At 43.0% G+C, this 20910-nt stretch overlaps 2 protein-coding genes across 2 annotated transcripts; both read right to left on the minus strand.

Annotated features, from left to right (window-relative positions):
- Positions 1–59: 59 nt before the first annotated feature.
- On the minus strand, positions 60–7804 carry gpn2 (GPN-loop GTPase 2). Its single transcript, XM_023807629.2, has 6 exons — positions 7539–7804; positions 6709–7180; positions 5538–5694; positions 4102–4262; positions 2452–2582; positions 60–933 (listed from the first exon to the last, which is right to left on the minus strand). Exons 2-6 carry the CDS (start codon positions 7132–7134, stop codon positions 831–833), a joined length of 978 nt encoding a protein of 325 aa, XP_023663397.1. The 5' UTR covers positions 7135–7180; positions 7539–7804; the 3' UTR covers positions 60–830.
- A 782-nt stretch (positions 7805–8586) lies between these two features.
- Positions 8587–14618, minus strand: gpatch3 (G patch domain containing 3). The gene is made up of 7 exons (XM_023807628.2): positions 14083–14618; positions 12860–13305; positions 12168–12345; positions 10115–10174; positions 9892–10013; positions 9602–9729; positions 8587–9352 (listed from the first exon to the last, which is right to left on the minus strand). The coding sequence occupies exons 1-7, from the start codon at positions 14507–14509 to the stop codon at positions 9169–9171; spliced, it is 1545 nt and encodes a 514-aa protein (XP_023663396.1). The 5' UTR covers positions 14510–14618; the 3' UTR covers positions 8587–9168.
- Between the last annotated feature and the right edge of the window lie 6292 nt (positions 14619–20910).

Genomic DNA, 20910 nt, shown 5'->3' on the forward strand with positions numbered 1-20910 from the left:
GAATTTTCCTTATTTCAAAGGCAGACGCATCAAGATCAGAAGAATTTCCAGAGGCAGAGTTTTGATGTCAGCCCAACTGATTATACTTTTAGACAGATACATGTTTGAAAAGACAATAATAATGTGTCATTATAACAAATATGTTTACATGTAACTGCACATGTAACTGGCTTCTAATACACTCTTCATTTGAACATTAAGATGGTTCAGTCGAAATATACATTAAAAAAATAAGTAATTATTCTCCATTGTTGTAAAACGACAATTTAGAAGAAACAAACATTCCAAATGCCTATAAATGAACAGAAAAGTGAAATATATTAAGCACATTTTTTTTTTTTTTTTTTTTTTACAGTAGTAGAATCTTAGGGTGTTGTGTACAAGCACTAATTCAGTAAGAAAACGACACAAACCTCAGCAGCGTGTAATCTGCATGAAGGAGGTGATCTGGGATCAGATCTCATAGCTGCCTTCCCTTGCAGATCACATCCGTTACACCTACCACCGCTTTAACATCTCCTTAGGAGCTGCTTCCCATCAGCAGTAACGAAACTACAAAAGTTCTTGTGCATCAGAAGGGTGATGATAACAGCAGCTTGATGTCAGGCCGTTTCAGGACGCTGACCCCTATTAAAATGTATAGACCTTTTGTTCTTTCGCACAGGGATTTAACTATCTGTCCATAGCTGAAATTCATGTAGCTGCTTAGAAAGCCCTGCAGGTGGAGGAACTGAGCATTACTCTCCGTTGCAGGCCTGCTCTCTGCAGACCCCCGTTTATGGCCACACTCTCACCATGGTCTGCTGGCCAGCTTGCAGGCAGGAGCTGAATCAGGGCTCCTCTCTTGCCCCACTTGGACCCTTCAGGCCCTTGACCTCATCCTCCACTGTCCTATTGCCTGGTTCTATGTACTTTTCCTGGACTCCCAGAGTGCTAAGAGCAAGAGTCAAAGGAAAAAACACACACACCACACGGGAAGTATTCAGCAGAAATGTTTCACAAAACGCAATAGGGGGTTTAAGTCAGGTTAGTGCACTGTGGTGAGACAAGGTCCATTAGTCAGGCGCTTAAACGTAAAAATTATGCAGCTCAACATGAACCCAGCACTATGGTTCCAGGGGCTGAATGCTGCCAGGTTCTTATTTCACTAAAAAGCTGCTCCAATTTATGGGCCTGTTATTTTCACTGATTTTACCTAAAGCCCGTTTTGTGTTCTGCTGGCTGTCACAAGCTTGTGAGGTGTCGTCGGTCCCCAGCCAAGTGGAATGCTGAGATCGCAATGTGTGTGAGAGTCGACGCTGGTTGAAGACAGCTGGAAAATGACAACCTGTTTGTTCATCCTCTTCTGGTAGGTGAACCAGCAACCTTCAGATTAAAACATGCTTGTGTCTCTGACTGAATGGGCTACTGGCTGCCAAAATTCCAGTTAGTATTTAATCTTGCCTGGTAGCGTAGGTATAACTTTGGGATGTGAAATTACCATATTACAAGAATCATGCAGATTTCAGGATTTGTCTATCATGATCCTAAATATGACCTCTGAATACAATCTAGTCCACTGAGGATAACAAATTAGGAGTCTCGGTGTGGGGGTGTAGGTCCCCAGTATCCCAAATGCCCACTCACACAGCAAAATGAATCCTCATTGGACAAGAAGAGAGTGGAAGAGAGAGAGGGCAGGAGAGCAGGAGGTAAAATGGGAGAGAGGGTAGGACAGCAGGAGGGAGAGAGAGAGGGCAGGAGAGCAGGAGGGAGAGAGAGAGAGAGAGAGAGGGCAGGAGAGCAGGAGGGAGAGAGAGAGAGAGAGGGCAGGAGAGCAGGAGGGAGAGAGAGAGAGAGAGAGGGCAGGAGAGCAGAAGGTAAAATGGGAGAGAGGGTAGGACAGCAGGAGGGAGAGAGAGAGGGCAGGAGAGCAGGAGGGAGAGAGAGAGAGAGAGAGAGAGGGCAGGAGAGCAGGAGGGAGAGAGAGAGAGAGAGGGCAGGAGAGCAGGAGGGAGAGAGAGAGAGAGAGAGGGCAGGAGAGCAGAAGGTAAAATGGGAGAGAGGGTAGGACAGCAGGAGGGAGGGAGAGAGGGTAGGAGAGCAGGAGGGAGAGAGAGAGAGAGAGGGCAGGAGAGCAGGAGGGAGAGAGACAGAGAGGGCAGGAGAGCAGGAGGGAGGGAGAGAGAGAGGGGGCAGGAGGGAGGGTGAGAGAGAGAGTGGGCAGGAGAGAGAGTGAGAGAGAGTGGGCAGGAGAGAGAGCAGAGAAGTGGGAGAGAGGGCAGGAGAGCAGGAGGAAGGGAGGGTGGGATGGAGAGCAAGAAGATAGAAGGGAGGGAAAGTGGGAGGGAGAGAGTGGGCAGGAGGGAGGGTGAGAGAGAGAGTGGGCAGGAGGGATGGTGAGAGAGAGAGTGGGCAGGAGAGACAGCAGAGAAGCGGAGAGAGAGGCCAGCAGCAGTGGTCAAAGGATACTGGTCAAAGTGGAAGTCAGCTCCCACGGCAGAGGACATCATGGCTGTCAGGTTCCTTTCCTCAATGTCCCCGAAACAGTAGCCGTTGGCCTTATCAACAGCCCTCAGCACCTGCGTCATGCTGCTTTTATCCTGAGATGGTGGCCGAGTTGGGGGGTTACAGCAAGAAGATACATCATATTTCCATTGTTAAACACAACAAAAGGTCTATAGCAGGGGTGGCCAATCGCACACAGAAAGGGCTGGTGTGTATGCGGGTTTTCACTGCAACTCCCTAATCAGATTAGTAATTAGAGTAATGATTTGCTGAAGAGTCCTTATACCTTGGTTTGAACAGCTGACATAAAGATCTTCCCAAAAACCTGCATACACACTGACCCTTTGTGGATAAGATTGGCCACCACTGGTCTACAGCCTCACAAAATGGTGCTCAGAAGACAGCTTAGCTCTCAAAACCATCAAAACCAAGGAAAGGCAGTGAGGTACCCACTCCAATCATCATCAATGGAGAAATGGAGGAGAGTAGGGCTGCTCGATTATGGCAAAATCGTATTCATGATTATTTTGGTCAATAATGAAATCATGATTATTTAACACAATTACTCTGACTTTGGACATATCGTGCATCTATTGAACTTTTTAAAAAAACCTGCCTTTCTAACAGTGAATTTCTTTGAACTCTAAATATAATTCAACTAGGAAACAAAGAACAAGGGGCTAGCGGAGAAAGTCTCAGGTTCCTGGGCATCCATTTGTCAGAGGCCGTGACATGGACCATCAACACAACAGCACTGGTCAAGACAGAGCAGCTAGGCTCTACTTTCTGTGATCACTCAGGAAAGTTAACCTCAGCAAAGATCTGCTTGTGTAGCAGTTTCCAGCATACTGCTGTAGCACTGACAGCATATTGACATGCCGCCTCTCAGTATCGTCTGCCAGCTGAAGCACTGCAGACAGAAAAGCCCTGCAGAGGGTCATCAAGGCAGCACAGAAGATCACCGGGATCCAACTGCTGACTCTGTAGGACCGCTGGAGAGAAACCATCACCAGTAAACCAACGAAGCCCCTCTTCACCCTCCTGTCCAATGGATAAAGCAACAGGGTTACTTACCACCACACTTCCAGACTGAGGGAGCTTCCACCGATCATCATAAACCAAGCAAGGAACCTCAAACCCAAACACCCCGACCACACCTCACCCCCCTGAGCTGCACCCATCTGTCAGCAGCTCCCCCCAAACTACTTAAGGTGCTACTAAATCTTAGCCAAAAGTCTACAGTGAAAGAATATGTGACTGCACTGCTGCACTTTGATTCATCATTTAGCTTGATTCTAACTTTGGGATTTTCCACTATTTCTGTTGTTATAGGTGAAGTTTTTGCCAGACTAGCAGCACCTTATAGTACGATTACATTAAAATTAGCAAAAAATGTGCATCTAGTTAGAAGCGCAATTGAAACTTTGCTTGATATGTTGAGGACATCAGATTCTATTTGCCCTGTATTGTAAAACCCTTAAAGACTAAAAATTACAAAGACTTAACATAGTTCACAGAAGTTGAATGGAAAACCAAGCATCCTAAAAGCCAGAAAGGCAGACTGTACACTGACAGAGTAGTGACCCCACATGAGAGCCAGAGGAGGAATCCCACCTGTACATTGAGCGGTACGAATGACACCAATCCATAATCCTGGATGACCTCGGCAAGCTTCTCGTTCAGGCGAAGGAACTTTTTAAAGAAAGGGTCAGAAGCCAAGTGCTCCAGCAGGTACGAGAGATCCAGAACCTCGGTGTAGAAGTCCAGGTTGAAGGCTGGCATGAAAAAGCAAGAGAAAGAGGGGGGATATGGCGGAAAATGTTTATCTTTAACTGCACACAGACTGTCATTTATTTTCCTTCAGTGCAAAAGGAAACTACAGTGGTACCTCAGTTCTCGAACTCATTAGAACTCGAATTTCTTAAAAGTCGAACCAACCAGTTCAGAAAAAAATTACCTAGTACTCGATCAGAATCTCAGAAGTCAAACTGTGAACGGCGACCTAAGATAACATGTACGCACGGGGAAATGAGTCACGCGGCACGTCTCTCAGCGGAAACAAAGGGTAACGCTTCAGTCTCAGCCTCACATTCGCTGTGATAGCATGGTGCATGTTTACACTAGCTGAATACATATATTTAGATAGTAAAAATACATTTAGACGGTAACAGTAATTATTATTATTATATAATAAAATACTTTTAAAAATAAAGATTCCTTATTAATTATTTTAATATTAATAATAAACCATGAATACATTTAATGATAATAATATTGTGCCCAGCGGGGACGGAACGGAGACAAAGGCGCAGACGTCAGGGTATCGGGGAATACGGGGTATAATTACATGTAAGGCAGGCAAAACGCAGACGGACAATACAATGACCGGACTGGGGAAACAAACTGAAACGCGGACTAAATACAGAGGACTAATGACAACAACCAGAAACAGCTGATCACAGGGGGATTCCACACGTGGTTAACGAAGCGGCGTGGCACACGGAAGGAGCGGACGATCGGGGCAGGACATTTTTTTTTTTTTAAGTTTACACAATGTTTGGATACATTTATTTTCTTACTTAACAAATTACTGTTTTGATAAATGTGCTTAGATATTAGTACAGTATATGCTTTTCTCGATTTATCCGGTTCATTTTGTGTTTAAATGCTAAAAAAAACATATTTAGGTGTAAAAAATATTACATATTTAGGGGGGGAAAATTCAATCAGAACTCGAACTTTTTAGGATTCGACCCAGAGTTCTGAACGGATTAAGTTCGAGTTCTGAGGTACCACTGTACATCAATTAGCCTTTGTGCCATGGATGTGTCCAATAGGAACTCTTAATTGAATTAATAAATTATTTTTATTGCATGATAAATGGGCATCAGTCACAATGTGTCCTAATGAGAGAATGTCTGGTGGGGGAAAAAAAAAACACCATTCAAGTGGCCTTAGCCACTAAGCCACGGACTTTCTTGATGCTGAAAGAGCGTGAAAGGTCAGCAAGGCCCTCTACTGGTGATAAGCGGTGCTGCACAAGGCCTCACCCAGCTTGCCGTACTGCTCAATCAGGTCCATCTTGGACAGCACGTTGACGTGGGGAAGCTCCACATGCAGCATGGTAGACAGGGACGTGCAGAGCACCGAGATAAACTTGGCCGGGTCTGCGCAGTAATGCGAGTCGACGAGGTGAACAGCTGTAAGCTGTAACAGATAACTTTTAGCATCAAGGGAAGATTATAGTCAAAGGAACATACATCGACTTTCAGCTCTATCAGCAGTCTAATATGGAGATAATGTAACCAGGTTAGTAATAGACTATGTAGATGAATCTGTTTATTGTATCATAAATATTCAGACCCCCAGAAAGAGTTATGGTAATGAATCTTTGCCCTGCCCTCCAATGGCAGCTAAGTATCTGTAGACTATATGGCTGTAATAGTACATGGATTCATCATGTACAGTTCCATACATCAACTTTGGTTTAGTGCACACAATGAAATGAATGAATACCTTTATTGACATGAGCGCAACCTAAATTCACAAGTGGTTGTTCAACTAGTAAAACGTTACGCTAAGTGTGGCTGTGAGTTGATTATGGCTAATGCTGGTTACAGTCAATCATAATCAGTAGTTTGGAAATATTTTGGTTAAATGTAATTAATTCAGTGTTCATTTATTATTGTTAATACATGTTAATTAGAATTAATTACATTAATTACTCCAGCACTGAAGAGAGAGTAAAGACCAGGACTGTCTGTCGGCTCTGTTATACCAAGCTCAGATATGCTGCTGGAAACACATCCAACATGTTGCCTCATTTGAGATGATCATCCGATTTTCCCCATTGCATCTAAGGTGCTTTTACTGGAAAAAATCATCTAAGGACATGTTTAGGATTTAGGATCAGACACATCAACAGACACAATGCCATTGGGTTACAACTATCTCTAAGGACTTGTGTTTGCAGTTTTAATAAAAAATCTCACTCTAAAACGACTAAAAACAGTATACAGAAAAATACCAATATTGCTACTTATAAGAAAAAAAGTATTTTAGATCCCTTATATGATATATAAAGACGGGATCACTAAAAATGTATAGTTAAGGGAGGTCATCAGGCTTATTCATCATTCAACAGGACACTGTGGAAACGTGATACTTTGTTAAAAATAAGCTCCAGAGTTGCAACATCTCTGCTAAACCTGGACAGCTCACCCTGAAGTTCCATTTCTCCAGCTGGGCAAAGATGTTTTTGACAGAACTTTGGTGGGTGTAGAGTTCCACCTGGCCTGGGCAATCGAACAGGAAATAGCAGTCACGGTGGAGCCTGATCTTGTCTTCCAGCCAGTCAAGGTTGGCCTCCAAGTACTCCATGCAATAGAGGAGACCGCCATTGGGTCCAAGCTTCAGGCCGTCCATGACGTCATCGAGGGTCACCAGCTCCGAGATATCCACGGCACAGGTGTAGGGCAGCGCCTCGTTGGCAGGGTCCAGGTTGACCACGACCACCTTTCGCCCCAGCTTCCCCAGAAAGTCCTGCATACCCAAGCAATATGTTGTCTTTCCTGAGCCTGGGGGGCCTATAACCACCTGGCCGAAATATGACGAGAGTGGATGGTGGTCGGGGGGCTGAGTTGACATGGCGTTCGTGCCGATGGTTCAGTCTCGAGGAACAGCATGTAAGTATCTGGATAAAACAAAAACATGACGCCATAGAAATTGCTAGAAAATCAACCCAAAATGATAACGCTCGCTACTAAATAGCCATCGCTGCAATTCAAGTATAACTTCCTCAACTAAACTAAAAATCTAAGTTTTACACGTATTAAACAAACGATACTATCTGCGTCTCCATTCAGTTCAAGGTAACTATAATAAAGTACTAGACACTAATTGAATTCTTGTCCATGCTAGCTGCTAACAAAATAACTAACATTTAGAGATTATTGACAGAAACGTTTGAAATTTAATTTCTGGATCATATACAATTTAAAATTATTTTAATTACAGAAATACAGTTTATTAAAACTGAAATATGTCCAAACCTGCTTTCAATCGCCGATCGACTTCCAGCGGAAGTAGTACGGTCCTATTTACCGTCCTGACTGGAACAAGACACGAAATGTTTGTTCCCGGTGGCGGAATTGTATTGTTTTCAGGGTGGAAAAAGTATTTTAAATCCCACTCTTAATTGATGAAAATATGCTCCACTGAAATGGAGCATATTTGGAAGACCAAAACATCCATCTATCCATCCATCTTCTGTAACCGGTCGTCCTATTCAGGGTCGCAGGGGTTCCGAAGCCTATGGACGCAATGCAGGGAACAAAACAGGACGGGGCGCCAAACCATCGCAAAGACCAAAATACATTTATCTGTATTTAAAAACGATTTAAGGTTATGTAGTTTTATTAATGGGAACAGTTATATAATTAGTTATTTTTATTAATATATTTTATTAAAGCACAATATTTAATATATAATTTTACATTACCGCTTATTCTAAGCCACCATCACTGAAATCAGCGCTGCTAACTGCCCCTTAAAGCAGTTGTTCTTAAAAATATATTCAAGTATTGCAACCCCTTTCCATTAAATACGAAATCAAAAGCGGTAGAATGAAGCCCCTTTTAAAAACGCATTCGGAAATTTATACTCCGACTCCACCCCCCGCCCCCCCCCAAAAAATAAAAAAATAAATTATGCCTAATAGTTAGACAGTTGAGAAATCAGGGTCAGCCAGCATCCCAGGAACAGCTGGGGTTTGAAAGCTTTGCTCATGGACCCAACAGTAAAGTGTTCATCATTCTTCAGTGGTACATCATCGTAAAATACATATTTTACAATCTATTAAAAATCATATTGGTAGGGTGTCTCAAGTGGTTACACAAATGTATGGACATAATTATGCAATGTGAATTAATCTCTCATTAATATAGATAACTCAAAGGTGTTCCCATTGTGTATTTCATCAATAAGCACACAGCTCATATGAATATTAAATTTTTTATATTTTTCCCCTGAGAAAGAGTAACCCAGCAACATAAATATATCAAATGAAGAACACACATACAATGTCCACCGTACTATAAATCATTACTAACAGAGTTTTTATTTCAATGTATTCTGATATAAACTCCACCATACACACAGTGGAATGACCTGAAACAACAGGCTGCAAGGGATCCAGTTACACAGTCATGTTTTGTATGAGACCTTCAACATGTGTATCGACTGCTCCATACACAAATCTCCTATTACACGAGACAGAGAGAAGGCACTTTGGCTCTTAGGATACAGACACTGTTCTCCAGTTTATCAGCTGGACATGCCAGGAAGCAACAACACCTTCAGAAGAGTGTCACGTCGCACCGAGTAGCAAACACTTTGTACAAGACAAAACAGGACAACGATGGAAAGTGGGTGGCAAGAGGAAAGCAGGCCTGAGGTTGTAGATCATCTGCTGCATGTTTTGACCAATGAATATGCGTTTATTCACTGATTTGTGACCTGCTGTGAGGAAAACCTGACAGAATGTAAAACATGGCTGGCCAGATGCCAGCTGTAATTCCCAGACAGCGCTTCACAGAGTGACTGCTGAGGGCTGATTTTCTTTGTCCGATGCCTTAACTGATAAGATACATAGGATATATTTTTTTGGGGATGGGAAGGGTGTCAGCTGTTGTGGTTCATGCCCCCTGGCTGCCACTCTCTGTACTTCATGCTTGTGGTAGGCTGCCGTCGTAGCAGAGTGTCTCCTCTGTCTATGTCTTTGGGCTGGTCGTACACGGTGGAGATAAAGAAGTCTTGGCGCGGCTTCTTTACCGGGAGGAACGAGCTGAGCTTCTCGCCATGGTACCTTGATTAAAGAGAGCGGACACGCAAAACACTTGCTTCATCTTTCATAAAGACACTGAGTGCAGCACACTGCATTTCCCACAATGCAAATCATTATACAGGCTTTACCTTTCAGTGGGAGGCTCCATTTAGGGTCAATGTGGAATATTAGTGATCAACACCTTATTGCAAAGTGCTTTTCAATTTTATACACAATGTTAGTGTAGCAGAGGCTGCAGCTCTGGCTTGTATGGACATAACGGGCTCTTACCCCAGGCCTCTTTTACATCGGGGATGCTGTCCCTCATTCCCCAGAGCGTCAGCCATTCCTGCCTGGCTGTGGCCCAGGCCCTCACCGTCCCTCCAGCCTTGCTTCTCCATCACCCTCCTGCCGACACCCTGTATGACATCACAACATGTCTGAGGCCTTTACACGGATACAACTGCCATCACTGCCTGTATTTCTCTGGCTTGTGGCTTTTTTTATTTTTGAAGATGAATACTACAGTCTTTGAAAAAAAACTGCTATGACCAGAGAAAGTAATTGATTGGCTGCCCTACCTTTGTGAACTTTTCAAAACTCCCAATTGGCTGCTGCCTGTCAGAGGGCGTTTCCAATCCCTCCCTCAGCCTCCGCTCATGACGCATGTCCACATAGTCACGCGCGTCCATATCGCCGCCATCTGAGTGATGACATCATACAGTTTGGAGTTAGGTCAAACATTCTAACAAAATAAACCTACACAGCCCAGAAACCAAGATAAGGAAGAATGAAATATGCTACCTTTGTCGTAGTACACACTCATGTCCACATCCCAGTCATCTGCTGTTTGCTCATCAAAATCTGTTGAGAAAGACAGTAACATGGAATATGAGGAAAATATAAAAGAACTTGGAGCAGGCTGCCAATAGATGTAAGTTTAATAAAAATTTGACCCAAAATAGGTAGGTAAGGAGCATGCACTGATTACAGTGTGTAAGGAGCATGCACTGATTACAGTGTATAAGGAGCATGCACTGATACAGTGTGTAAGGAGCATGCACTTATTACAGTGTGTAAGGAGCATGCACTTATTACAGTGTGTAAGGAGCATGCACTGATTACAGTGTGTAAGGAGCATGCACTGATTACAGTGTGTAAGGAGCATACACTTATTACAGTGTGTAAGGAGCATGCACTTATTACAGTGTGTAAGGAGCATGCACTGATTACAGTGTGTAAGGAGCATGCACTGATTACAGTGTGTAAGGAGCATGCACTTATTACAGTGTGTAAGGAGCATGCACTGATTACAGTGTGTAAGGAGCATGCACTTATTACAGTGTGTAAGGAGCATGCACTTATTACAGTGTGTAAGGAGCATGCACTGATTACAGTGTGTAAGGAGCATGCACTGATTACAGTGTGTAAGGAGCATGCACTGATTACAGTGTGTAAGGAGCATACACTTATTACAGTGTGTAAGGAGCATGCACTGATTACAGTGTGTAAGGAGCATGCACTTATTACAGTGTGTAAGGAGCATGCACTTATTACAGTGTGTAAGGAGCATGCACTGATTACAGTGTGTAAGGAGCATGCACTGATTACAGTGTGTAAGGAGCATGCACTGATTACAGTGTGTAAGGAGCATACACTTATTACAGTGTGTAAGGAGCATGCACTGATTACAGTGTGTAAGGAGCATGCACTGATTACAGTGTGTAAGGAGCATACACTTATTACAGTGTGTAAGGAGCATGCACTGATTACAGTGTGTAAGGAGCATGCACTGATTACAGTGTGTAAGGAGCATGCACTGATTACAGTGTGTAAGGAGCATGCACTTATTACAGTGTGTAAGGAGCATACACTTATTACAGTGTGTAAGGAGCATGCACTGATTACAGTGTGTAAGGAGCATGCACTTATTACAGTGTGTAAGGAGCATGCACTGATTACAGTGCGTTGCCACACCCACCACACAACAAACCATCTCAGGGATGAGAACCTGAGTGCAGCCATGTGGCAGGTGATACCTCAGCACCACACTAGTCCAAATGGACCTGCGTAAGGTTTTTTCCTAGTGGCTGGAGTGCTAATCCAGCCATCAAACCCCAAGTTATTCCCTGAAAGTTGGAGGACCTCCTTATAGGGCTGGATGTAGAGTTAGGTCATACCCAGGACAAAGCGATAGCAGGTTAAGCGCCTTGCTCAAAGGCCCAATGGAGTAGAATCACTTTGGGCATTCACAGGATTTAAACCAGCAACCTTCCAGTTGTGGGCACAGATCCCTAGCCTCAGAGCCACCCAAATTAACTAATCTAGTAATTTCACTGATATGCATGCAGGGAAAAAAATAAGGCGACTGTAAAGAACACTTATACCCCCTTTAAGGCCTATGCAATATTGTGTCATTTTAAATGCGGGAAATTGTATGCTAGGCAACAAAGTAATTAAAAATATCATGTTAGCCAAAAGTCAATCTAATTTAATATCATTTGAGAAATTTACATATACATTCAAATCATTTATCTGACACTTAACCAAAGCAACTTACGGTAGAGGGAAGGGTTAACATTTCTGTGTACTCCCGGGGTATTTGAGCCTACTACATTTGCATTGTTAGTGCAATACCCTACTTATTGAGCTACAGAAGTCTATGTCACAACCTCACACAGTAGACAGTGACTATCTTCGGCTTCATTACTTGCTCAATACCAGCTGATACAGATTAAGATCAATGGAAGAGTGACTATTCATTAAAAGCACTAGCTGAAATCACGAGCTGTAATAGTCAGCTTATAACTGACTAAACAGCAGAGTGTTTATAGCCCCCAAGTGGCTGCTGACTTACCGGCCTCCTCCTGCTCCTGCCAGTACTGGGCATCGGTGTAGAAGACCAGGCCTGAGCCTCCTTTCTCCCACTTAAGCTCGATCTCCTCCTCATACAGCCGCTCCTTGCTGCGCTCCTGGCTGGTGACGTCCTCGTGCAGGGCCTCATGACGCTCCCACTCCTCGCACCGGTCGTCATCCTGGACCAGGGAGAGGTCAGCCAAGGCTCAGCAGGTGGGCAAAAAACACACAACCGGAAGCCTCACACCCATATTACTTTCCTGGATCACAGCTCCTAGAAGGGCTTACAGAGTAACCACCCAATGTATTCTGGCCAGAAGCAGACATCAGTCTCCAGTGCTAAGCAGGTATAGCAATCAATCAGTCAAGCAATCCATCAATCCATCCATCAAGGGTCATTGGAGACAGGAGTGTCTCACAGAAAGCACTGGGCAAGGGACACCCCTGACAGGATGCCAGTCCATCATAGGGCTCAAGGCAGGAGACGCCCATACAACTTGTGAAGAACATGCAAAGTCCTCACAATATCAGGGTTGGTGATTTGATTCCCCTCTCCTCTGTGTATGTTTGTGTGTCTGATATCACTGCTACTCAATAAGCAGCTCCATGACAGCACAGTGAACACTTCACAGGTCGCTAATCATACAACATTTAGTCTGAATAAGCATTTACAGTTTCAGTGGAGAAACTCACATCATCAGGACCTGACTCGACCTCCTCTGGCCCAGACACCGTCGTTTCTTCATCCTCCAAGACAACGTCAGGCCCTGGTGTCCCCACAGGGTGAGTGCTGACCCGGCCTGGCCCAGAGATCTCCACTCCTCTAGCTGTGTACACACTCTCCCGGGTGGGCATGATGGTGTATGTGTCCTGGTACTTGAAGGGCACGTTGCCGTAGCGACGGCGGGAGCTTGTTTTGGGGAAGGTGAGGCCCAGCTGGCGGATGAGCCGTGGAGGCAGACGGCAGGCCTGGATCAGCTGTAGGAAGACCGTCACCGGCGTACCCACATTACCGGCGGGCATCAGCGCCGGCGGGTTCATCTCGGGCAGGCTCCTCAGGTCAGCCTCTGTGAACTGCTCCGTCGAGGCTGTACGTCGATTTAGCTCAGCCCTGGTCTTGTAGGGGAAGCTGCTTTCTCCTAGCCGAAAAACAACACATACCATCAAACAACATATTCCATCTTGGCGCTATACATTCTGTCGAACTTAGAATTCTTTTTATAGAACATCTCAATAACAATGTAAAGCTATAGCTTTGGATAGAAGCAGTGGTTCTCAATCCTGTTCCTAGGGGACCCCCTGCCAGAATGTTTTCATTCCAATCCTACTTTAATCAGGCTCAGATGTTATTTAATGGGCTGATGATGAATGTGGCAGGTTGAGAACAGTATGGATGTCATTGAAAGCATTCTGGCAGGGGGTCCTTCAGGAACAGGACTGAGAACCACTGGGATGTGGTACCCTCCTAACAGAACACGTGGAAGAACTTTCTCTGGATGCAACCCTACTACCTTGAATTTCCTTGCATCACTAACTTTTTATATATTATTGGTGATCGCTGTCAGCAAAAAGATCTAACCTCTTTCGTACGCATTGACATTAGAATTAGAATTAAGTGATCAGTGGTCATTGTCAACACACCACAGCACACAACAACGAAATGTGTCCTCTGCATTTGACCCATATGTGACTTTCGTGACATAGCAGGGGGCAGCTAATTCAGCGCCCGGGGAGCAGTGCTTGGGGACGGTACCTTGCTCAGGGTACCTCAGTGGTGACTTGCTAACTGATGTTGTGAAATGTTTGAGATATTTACGATAGATCTGCATACTCACAAAAAATTCTAAGAGAAAAAGACATTAGTTACACATTATTTATCTATTTCCGTGAGAAAGAGCAGAGGGAGGCGGCCCCACCTGGGTTGTCCGATACCCGGATTCTCCGCAGCACACATCGTCTACCCAGCCAGTCGCCCAGTGAGGCTTCCCAGTGATTCCCGGCGTACATTCGGATAAAGCGATCGTCTTCTCCGCCGCGAACCGACACGATGCAGCAGCACGTCTTCTCGCCTTTCGCCGCGGCGAGCCTCCCTTCGGCCCCCGCCGGCTCGCAGCCATCGTCGGCGTCCTGCGGGCCCTTGGCTGCTCCGCTTTCCGCCGTATCCCTGAGGACCTCAGGTCGGTGTCGGTAGTGAAAGCACACAAAACCCTTATCTTCGACAAACTGGCTGAAATAGTTCCTTAAGTCAGCTGAGCGAAATGTTGCTGGAATGTTACTAACTGCGAAGTAAACAACATCACGGGAGTCCGCCATGACACATACGTCACTCTCTTCCTTCATCATGAGTAAAGGCACTTAATTTGAGGGGAATCTCTGGTAAATTAGGTAAACCATCTACCATGCTCAACACTGACGAATTTATCTGAATCTGAATTTAAGTGTAACTAACCAAATTATTTTATACTGCCTTTTAAAAAAATGTTCTGTTAAGTGGATTATTATATACTGCCACCTACTGTTCAGGAGGGTATTTAACAAACAGCAAAGCGACCTTTACGTTTGAAGGGCTGGATGAGTAGCATCGCTGCCTCACACTTCTAGAGTTCCTCCCAAAGTCTGAAGGCATGCAGTTAGGTTAATTGGTATGGATAAATTGTCCATGCTTTTTTCCTGCTTCGGATAAGTGGCTGAGTGAATGAATGTCACATTTATGTAGCACTTTTCAAGACACCCAAAGCACTTTACAGAAGCAATTGGGAGCCGCTTCAACCACCACTACTGTGTAGCCCCCACCTGGATGATATGGCAGCAGCCATTCTGCACCAGTATGCTCACCACATAGTAGTAGGGGAAGGGACAGGAGATAATTCGCCAATTAGATACAGGGGATGATTAGGAGGCCAGATTTGACAGGACCACAGTGGGCAGTTTTGTCATGGACATCAGAGTAGCACCCATACTCCTTTGGAAAATGCCCAGGGATCTTCTTTGACCTCAGAGAGTCGGGACCGCGGTCTTACGCCTCATCCAAAGGACGGCACCATTTTTACAGCACAGTGCCCACATCACTGCACTGGGATCCACACTGACCACAGGATGGGCTAAAATGTTGGCCACACCAGCGCCTCTTCCAGCCTCAACCCAGCTTTCCTAGTTGGTCTCCCATCCAAATACCGGCCATCCCCAAAAGCAGACATCACTGTTAAACCTTCTTACATTAATTAATTAAAAATGCAGGACAGTAATAAAGTGGCAGCTTTACATGTTTTCATTTCATGTTCAAAGGTAGTACTTCTGGTGAATCAGTAATTTTGACCACACAGCATATTCTACATGCCAACTCGTATTGCATTAAAAACCAACCTTCCCCAAAGCAATAGTGAATGTGAAGACTGCTTTGATCCATAAAGTTGTTATGGAATATAATGGCGATAGCTGTTTACAGCAAATGTATGTTTTGAGTCCATGTTTATTGCAGCAATATAAAAATAAAAATGTGTGAATGTGCCTAGGAATACGGTACGTTTTGCCCTGACTCTAGTGGCTGGCATTTTAACAGCACAGTCTGTTACTACATCATGCTCTGGATAAACCTCCACGCCGTGTTGCTCCCCTACAAAAGGCAAGTTCCTCATCCGAGGAGAATCTCTAGGAGATCCATTTGTTGCTACCGTTGCCCAAGGAAGCTGTTTTTTTTTTCTCCTCAGAACTTCTAAAGGCAAAGTCAAAGAGCTGCAATTTATTTTGCCCTTTGACACCTTTGAATGGCCACCAGTTAAACCCACAATTGAAACACTGCAGTTATTTGCATTCCAAAATAGCCACGTTCCAGTATTTTTTTTGTTTTATTAGTAGAGATCTCTCTGTAATAAGTTTAAATATGAATTGGTAAGTAACTTTTGTATTCAACTTTTATATTAAAAACTACTGTAAATGCATTATTTTGTATATAATATCCATCCATCCATCCATCCATCCATCCATTTTCTAACTGCTTCTTCTGGTCAGGATGTCAGGGGCTTGGAGCTCATCCCAGGCAGCACAGACAGAAGCACCACTGCACATGCAGCTGGAAGATGAAAGGATATTGTGCTGCTGATTCATCTTCCAAAAACCTGCAGGACATACTAGAAAACTCTCAAACCATTTGAAGTGCTATGGGGGCTTAAACTACGAGGATTTTATTTAACAAGACAACTGAATATAGGTTATGGCTTATAGCACATAGCAATAAATTTGGTAGATGAAAGACACTGGTAAAACACAGCAATGTTTCAATAAAATATGCATTTTGTATTTATAAAGTTCCTTTTAAAATTATGCACCTCTTTGTAACACCTATTTATCGAGATTACGCATAAACATTAAATGCCACAAAACTGTAAACATAATGATAAAACACAAAAGATAATAAAACTTGGTAGAATATCTTGGCAAAACATTCCTGATGTGTCATATTGAAAGAGTTCAACAACCTTAGAAATGTAAGATTGTAACCTCTTGCCATGACCTTCAACTTTATGATTGTGCTGTAATTCATATATAGTAAAAAGAGAACAGCTACTGGAAACTAACACGAAAATCATCAAGTATTTCATCAAGTGTATTCTTTTTAAGACCATATGAATCAAAAGTGAGTTTTCTTCCCTGCAGTAATAAAACTCTTGTTTTGTTGTAAATTACAAAATTCATTTTGCCACCTAGAATCTCTTGACAACTAAATTGTTGAAAATTGTGATTCACCTGCCTTGCTGAAGTGGTTTCCAACTTAAATGTTGTACTTAGAAACTAAAATATATGCACAATTCGGAAACATATATTCTGTTATAAATCATATCTATCCATGTGACTACCTACCTAATACATAGTCACAGTCAGCATGGAGGCTGTCCCAGGCATCACTGGGCGTGAGGATGGGGGACACCCTGGGCAGGACATCAATCCATCAGAGAACACACGTGTGTACTCTATGGACAGTTTATACTTGGAAATTCACATAGCTTTGAAGTACAATAGGAAGCCCTCTCAAAATGGGGATAACGTGCACTCTCCCTACACAGAGCAGGAATGACATTCAGCTCCCACTTCTGGAGTAATTAAAGGCATTAATTATGAATCACCGATCAGAAGATGAAGTTGTGTCTTCCCCCCACACACAATGAAGATAATGCATGATAGGGAAAGAAAAATCCAGGGTCACATTAGTTGTATCATGGGGCCACTAAGTCTGGAAATGTGCGTTTACCGTTGAACACTTACCAGCTCTGTCATCAGGAATAAAGCTTTCTTACCATGCATATCACTTCAGGGGGTCCCACAGCCGACCCTATGCAGCACGGGGAAAGGCTGAGGCACAAAGGCATGTCAATAACATAATGACTCATAAAGATATTTACAAATAAAAGTATCCCGAGTTGTGAAATGCATTGAGAAATTGTAGTATGTAAATAACTTGCTGAAGCTGATTGTTATGTCACGACTTACACTGTAGTGTATACCCAAAGTTAACACCATGGTTAGATGCCAACAAGGACATGTTATTTTTTAGTATAAAGCTTGTAAGAGAGATAAGCCACTGACCTCAGTGTCTGTCACAGGTTGCTCCTTCCTTCAATAAAACATAATCTTTACCACCCTGTCAGCGTGCCATCTCTCAGTAATATATCACAGATCAGGCTCTCCCAGGATATTGACTAAGCCAGCGAAGGTTACTTGCGTACATCGCTTAAGTTTATCTGGTTCCTGGACTAGTTCTGGTTCTGCTTTGGCAGAGTAGTGACTTATTTAAGTACAGGGTGTCTGTGATCCTGGAACCTCTCCTGGGAACGCACCGACCAAAAACATGGATTTAGGTTAACTAGCCTCTCTTCCCGTGCCTTACGAATCCCTGGACAGGATGCCAGTGCATTACGCTTACACTGTATGGGCAAATCAGAGCCATCAGTTCCCCTGATCTGCATTCCAGCTGGAGCTCCTGGGTCCCAGAGGACACTAATCCAAACACAGCAGAACATCAATGCATGGTAAAGGAGCTGAAGGTGTGAGATCGCAGTGCCACTCAGAGCCAGTGCCGCACCCTGGGCATGTTTGGCTTTATCAGTTTCACATAACAGGGAAGATCAATATGGCGTACAATATGCAGTGAACAGAATGACCTGGTGGATTTAACTAGAAACAGCACCTATCCAGTAAAAAAAAAAAAAGACTTTTGCAATTTGAATATTGATAGTCAGTTTTTGTGCAGTTTTTATATCCATTTTTAGAATGACTTTGTGTACAAACATATGCATTTTTAAATCAGGTTTCAAATCCTCCAAAGATTTATTTGATTCATTTTCATTTATGTCATGCCAGAAATTCAGATTCAAACGAACTGCTGCTCTCTGAAAGTGGTATATTTGCTGTTTGGTGTGATGATGGATGAAGTAATTCAAGGCCATTTCGGAGGGCAGGGGAGGGTTATTTGCGTAACCGTAGTTAGCTTCCAGCTTTATTACACCTGTTTACTTGCGTGAACTGACCTTGACAGCTGCCAGGTGAAAACTCAGGGATTTCTCATGCTTGTTAAATTGCAGCCATCAGGGCATGTCTGCTCATCCAGCTCAGAAACAATGTGTCCCAGACACAGCCATCAGAATAATAAAAGACACACACACACACACACACATTAAATCTATAAGCACAGTATGAACTCCCTGTGAGTAACCTGCATACCTCTTGCCCAGAACCTAAACCAATGCCATAAGTCAAATCAATATAAACATTTTGCTACACACCTGCTATAGATTAGCTGACAATAATATTTCCCAGAAAGGGACTTATGAGTTATCAGTACAACGAACAAGTAACGAACCCTGTAAAATCTAGTCATTGCATATGTATTTACAGTATTGAATGGTTGGAATTTAGTGAGACCAGTATATACCGGCTAGATGCTGTAGGATCAGTCAGCTCCCCTATGTTACACTTTTAGTCCTCATGTTGTATCTTCAGTCGTATGCTTCAGTTTCTATATACCTCCCTAATCTAGCACTTCCCTGGCTAGATTCCCACAAACCACAGCATGCTTTCTCTGAGATACCAGAGCATGTGTCAAGCTCTAATTTAAATGTAACTGGTCCAGTTTAATCCATGTGTGCTTCTACCTAATAGATTTCTTGTTACTTCTGTTTGTTCACACAGGTATTACTTACCAGGTGAGATCCTTTTAAAATCTTGACATGTTAACTCTACAGCTGGTGTTTATACTGTAAGTGTATGTTAAAATTGTTTTACCTAAACATAGAATTATATCTTTATAAGTATACAAGTTAAACAAATTGGTACAACTTCACAGTATTATCACCCTTTGGAGAAAGTTAGACCTAAATTTGATTTTAAGCTAGACTTAGAATTAAATAAAAACTTAAATCAAAAATGATCAATTATTATTAGTAAATTGCTATTAGAATCATTATTAGTAAATTGTTCTACAATATACAGTGATTAATTTGAAAGGGTACCAATGCATGTTTATGATCAAGTGGGCAAATCAACTGAGAGATCATGAAAAGTGTGAACCAACGCAGCTTACGATTACCTGAGATCATCAATGTCCATATCGTTGTACTGCAAAGGTACCCTTTATTTGCATTATGTTCTGTAACTTACGGAAAAGTGCACTGCAATGAAGCAACCTCCATATTCATTTTTATTTTTTTATAAGAACATAAGAACTATACAAACGAGAGGAGGCCATTCGGCCCATCGAGCTCGCTTGGGGAGAACTTAACTAATAGCTCAGAGTTGTTAAAATCTTATCTAGCTCTGATTTAAAGGAACCCAAGGATTCAGCTTGCACTACGTTATCAGGAAGACTATTCCATACTCTGACTACACGCTGTGTAAAGAAGTGCTTCCTTAAATCCAGTTTGAAATGTTCTCCCGCTAATTTCCACCTATGGCCACGAGTTCTTGTATTTGAACTAATGCTGAAGTAATTATTCGGTTGAACAGCATCCAAACCTGTTAGAATCTTATAGACCTGGATCATGTCCCCCCTCAGTCTCCTTTGCTTGAGGCTGAACAGATTTAGCTCAACTAACCTTTCCTCGTATGACATTACTTTAAGACCAGGAATCATTCTTGTGGCCCTACGCTGCACCTTTTCTAAGGCTGCAATGTCCTTTTTAAGATATGGTGACCAAACCGGCACACAATATTCTAGGTGAGGTCTCACCAAGGAATTGTATAATCTTAGCATTACCTTCCTTGACTTAAACTCCACACACCTGGAGATATACCCCAACATCCTATTGGCCTTTTTTTATTGCTTCCCCGCACTGGCGAGAATGAGACATGGAAGCATCAACATACACACCAAGGTCTTTCTCATAATCAGCTACCTTTATTTCAGTAGGTCCCATAAAATACCTGTACTTTATATTTCTGCTCCCTACATGGAGTACATTTAATATAATGAGCTCAAATGTTGGCCTGCTGTTTTTTTAGGGAAATGGAAATTAGATATCATTCTTTAGTCTTTTACTTCATAATGAAAACACAAATACTCAATAGATCTAGCTAGCAGTATAGCTTTTGCAAACATTTCTTTTAGCAATTATGGACCTGACGTGCAATAAAATGATGATGAATCTTTAAATGTAATGGAAATTACTAGAGACATCACTTAGGCCTCAGGATGTGAGGCTCCCAGAATCCTCTGGCACAGTCGTCACGTGAGCGGGGTTCTGAGTGGGGTTCTG

This window comes from Paramormyrops kingsleyae, chromosome 9 (assembly GCF_048594095.1).
Source record: "Paramormyrops kingsleyae isolate MSU_618 chromosome 9, PKINGS_0.4, whole genome shotgun sequence".
In the NCBI taxonomy this organism is placed as follows: Eukaryota; Metazoa; Chordata; class Actinopteri; order Osteoglossiformes; family Mormyridae; genus Paramormyrops; species Paramormyrops kingsleyae.

Excerpts from the sequence above, each read along its gene's own strand:
- gpn2 (XM_023807629.2), bottom strand. The coding sequence starts at position 7,134 with ATGTCAACTCAGCCCCCCGACCACCATCCACTCTCGTCATATTTCGGC. Across the intron at positions 5,695-6,708 it reads TGGAGAAATGGAACTTCAGG|CTTACAGCTGTTCACCTCGT; the intron begins GTGAGCTGTCCA and ends TATCTGTTACAG. Across the intron at positions 2,583-4,101 it reads TCGTACCGCTCAATGTACAG|GATAAAAGCAGCATGACGCA; the intron begins GTGGGATTCCTC and ends CCACCATCTCAG.
- gpatch3 (XM_023807628.2), bottom strand. The coding sequence starts at position 14,509 with ATGATGAAGGAAGAGAGTGACGTATGTGTCATGGCGGACTCCCGTGAT. Across the intron at positions 10,014-10,114 it reads GAGTGTGTACTACGACAAAG|ATGGCGGCGATATGGACGCG; the intron begins GTAGCATATTTC and ends GTCATCACTCAG. Across the intron at positions 9,353-9,601 it reads CGATGTAAAAGAGGCCTGGG|GTACCATGGCGAGAAGCTCA; the intron begins GTAAGAGCCCGT and ends TCTTTAATCAAG.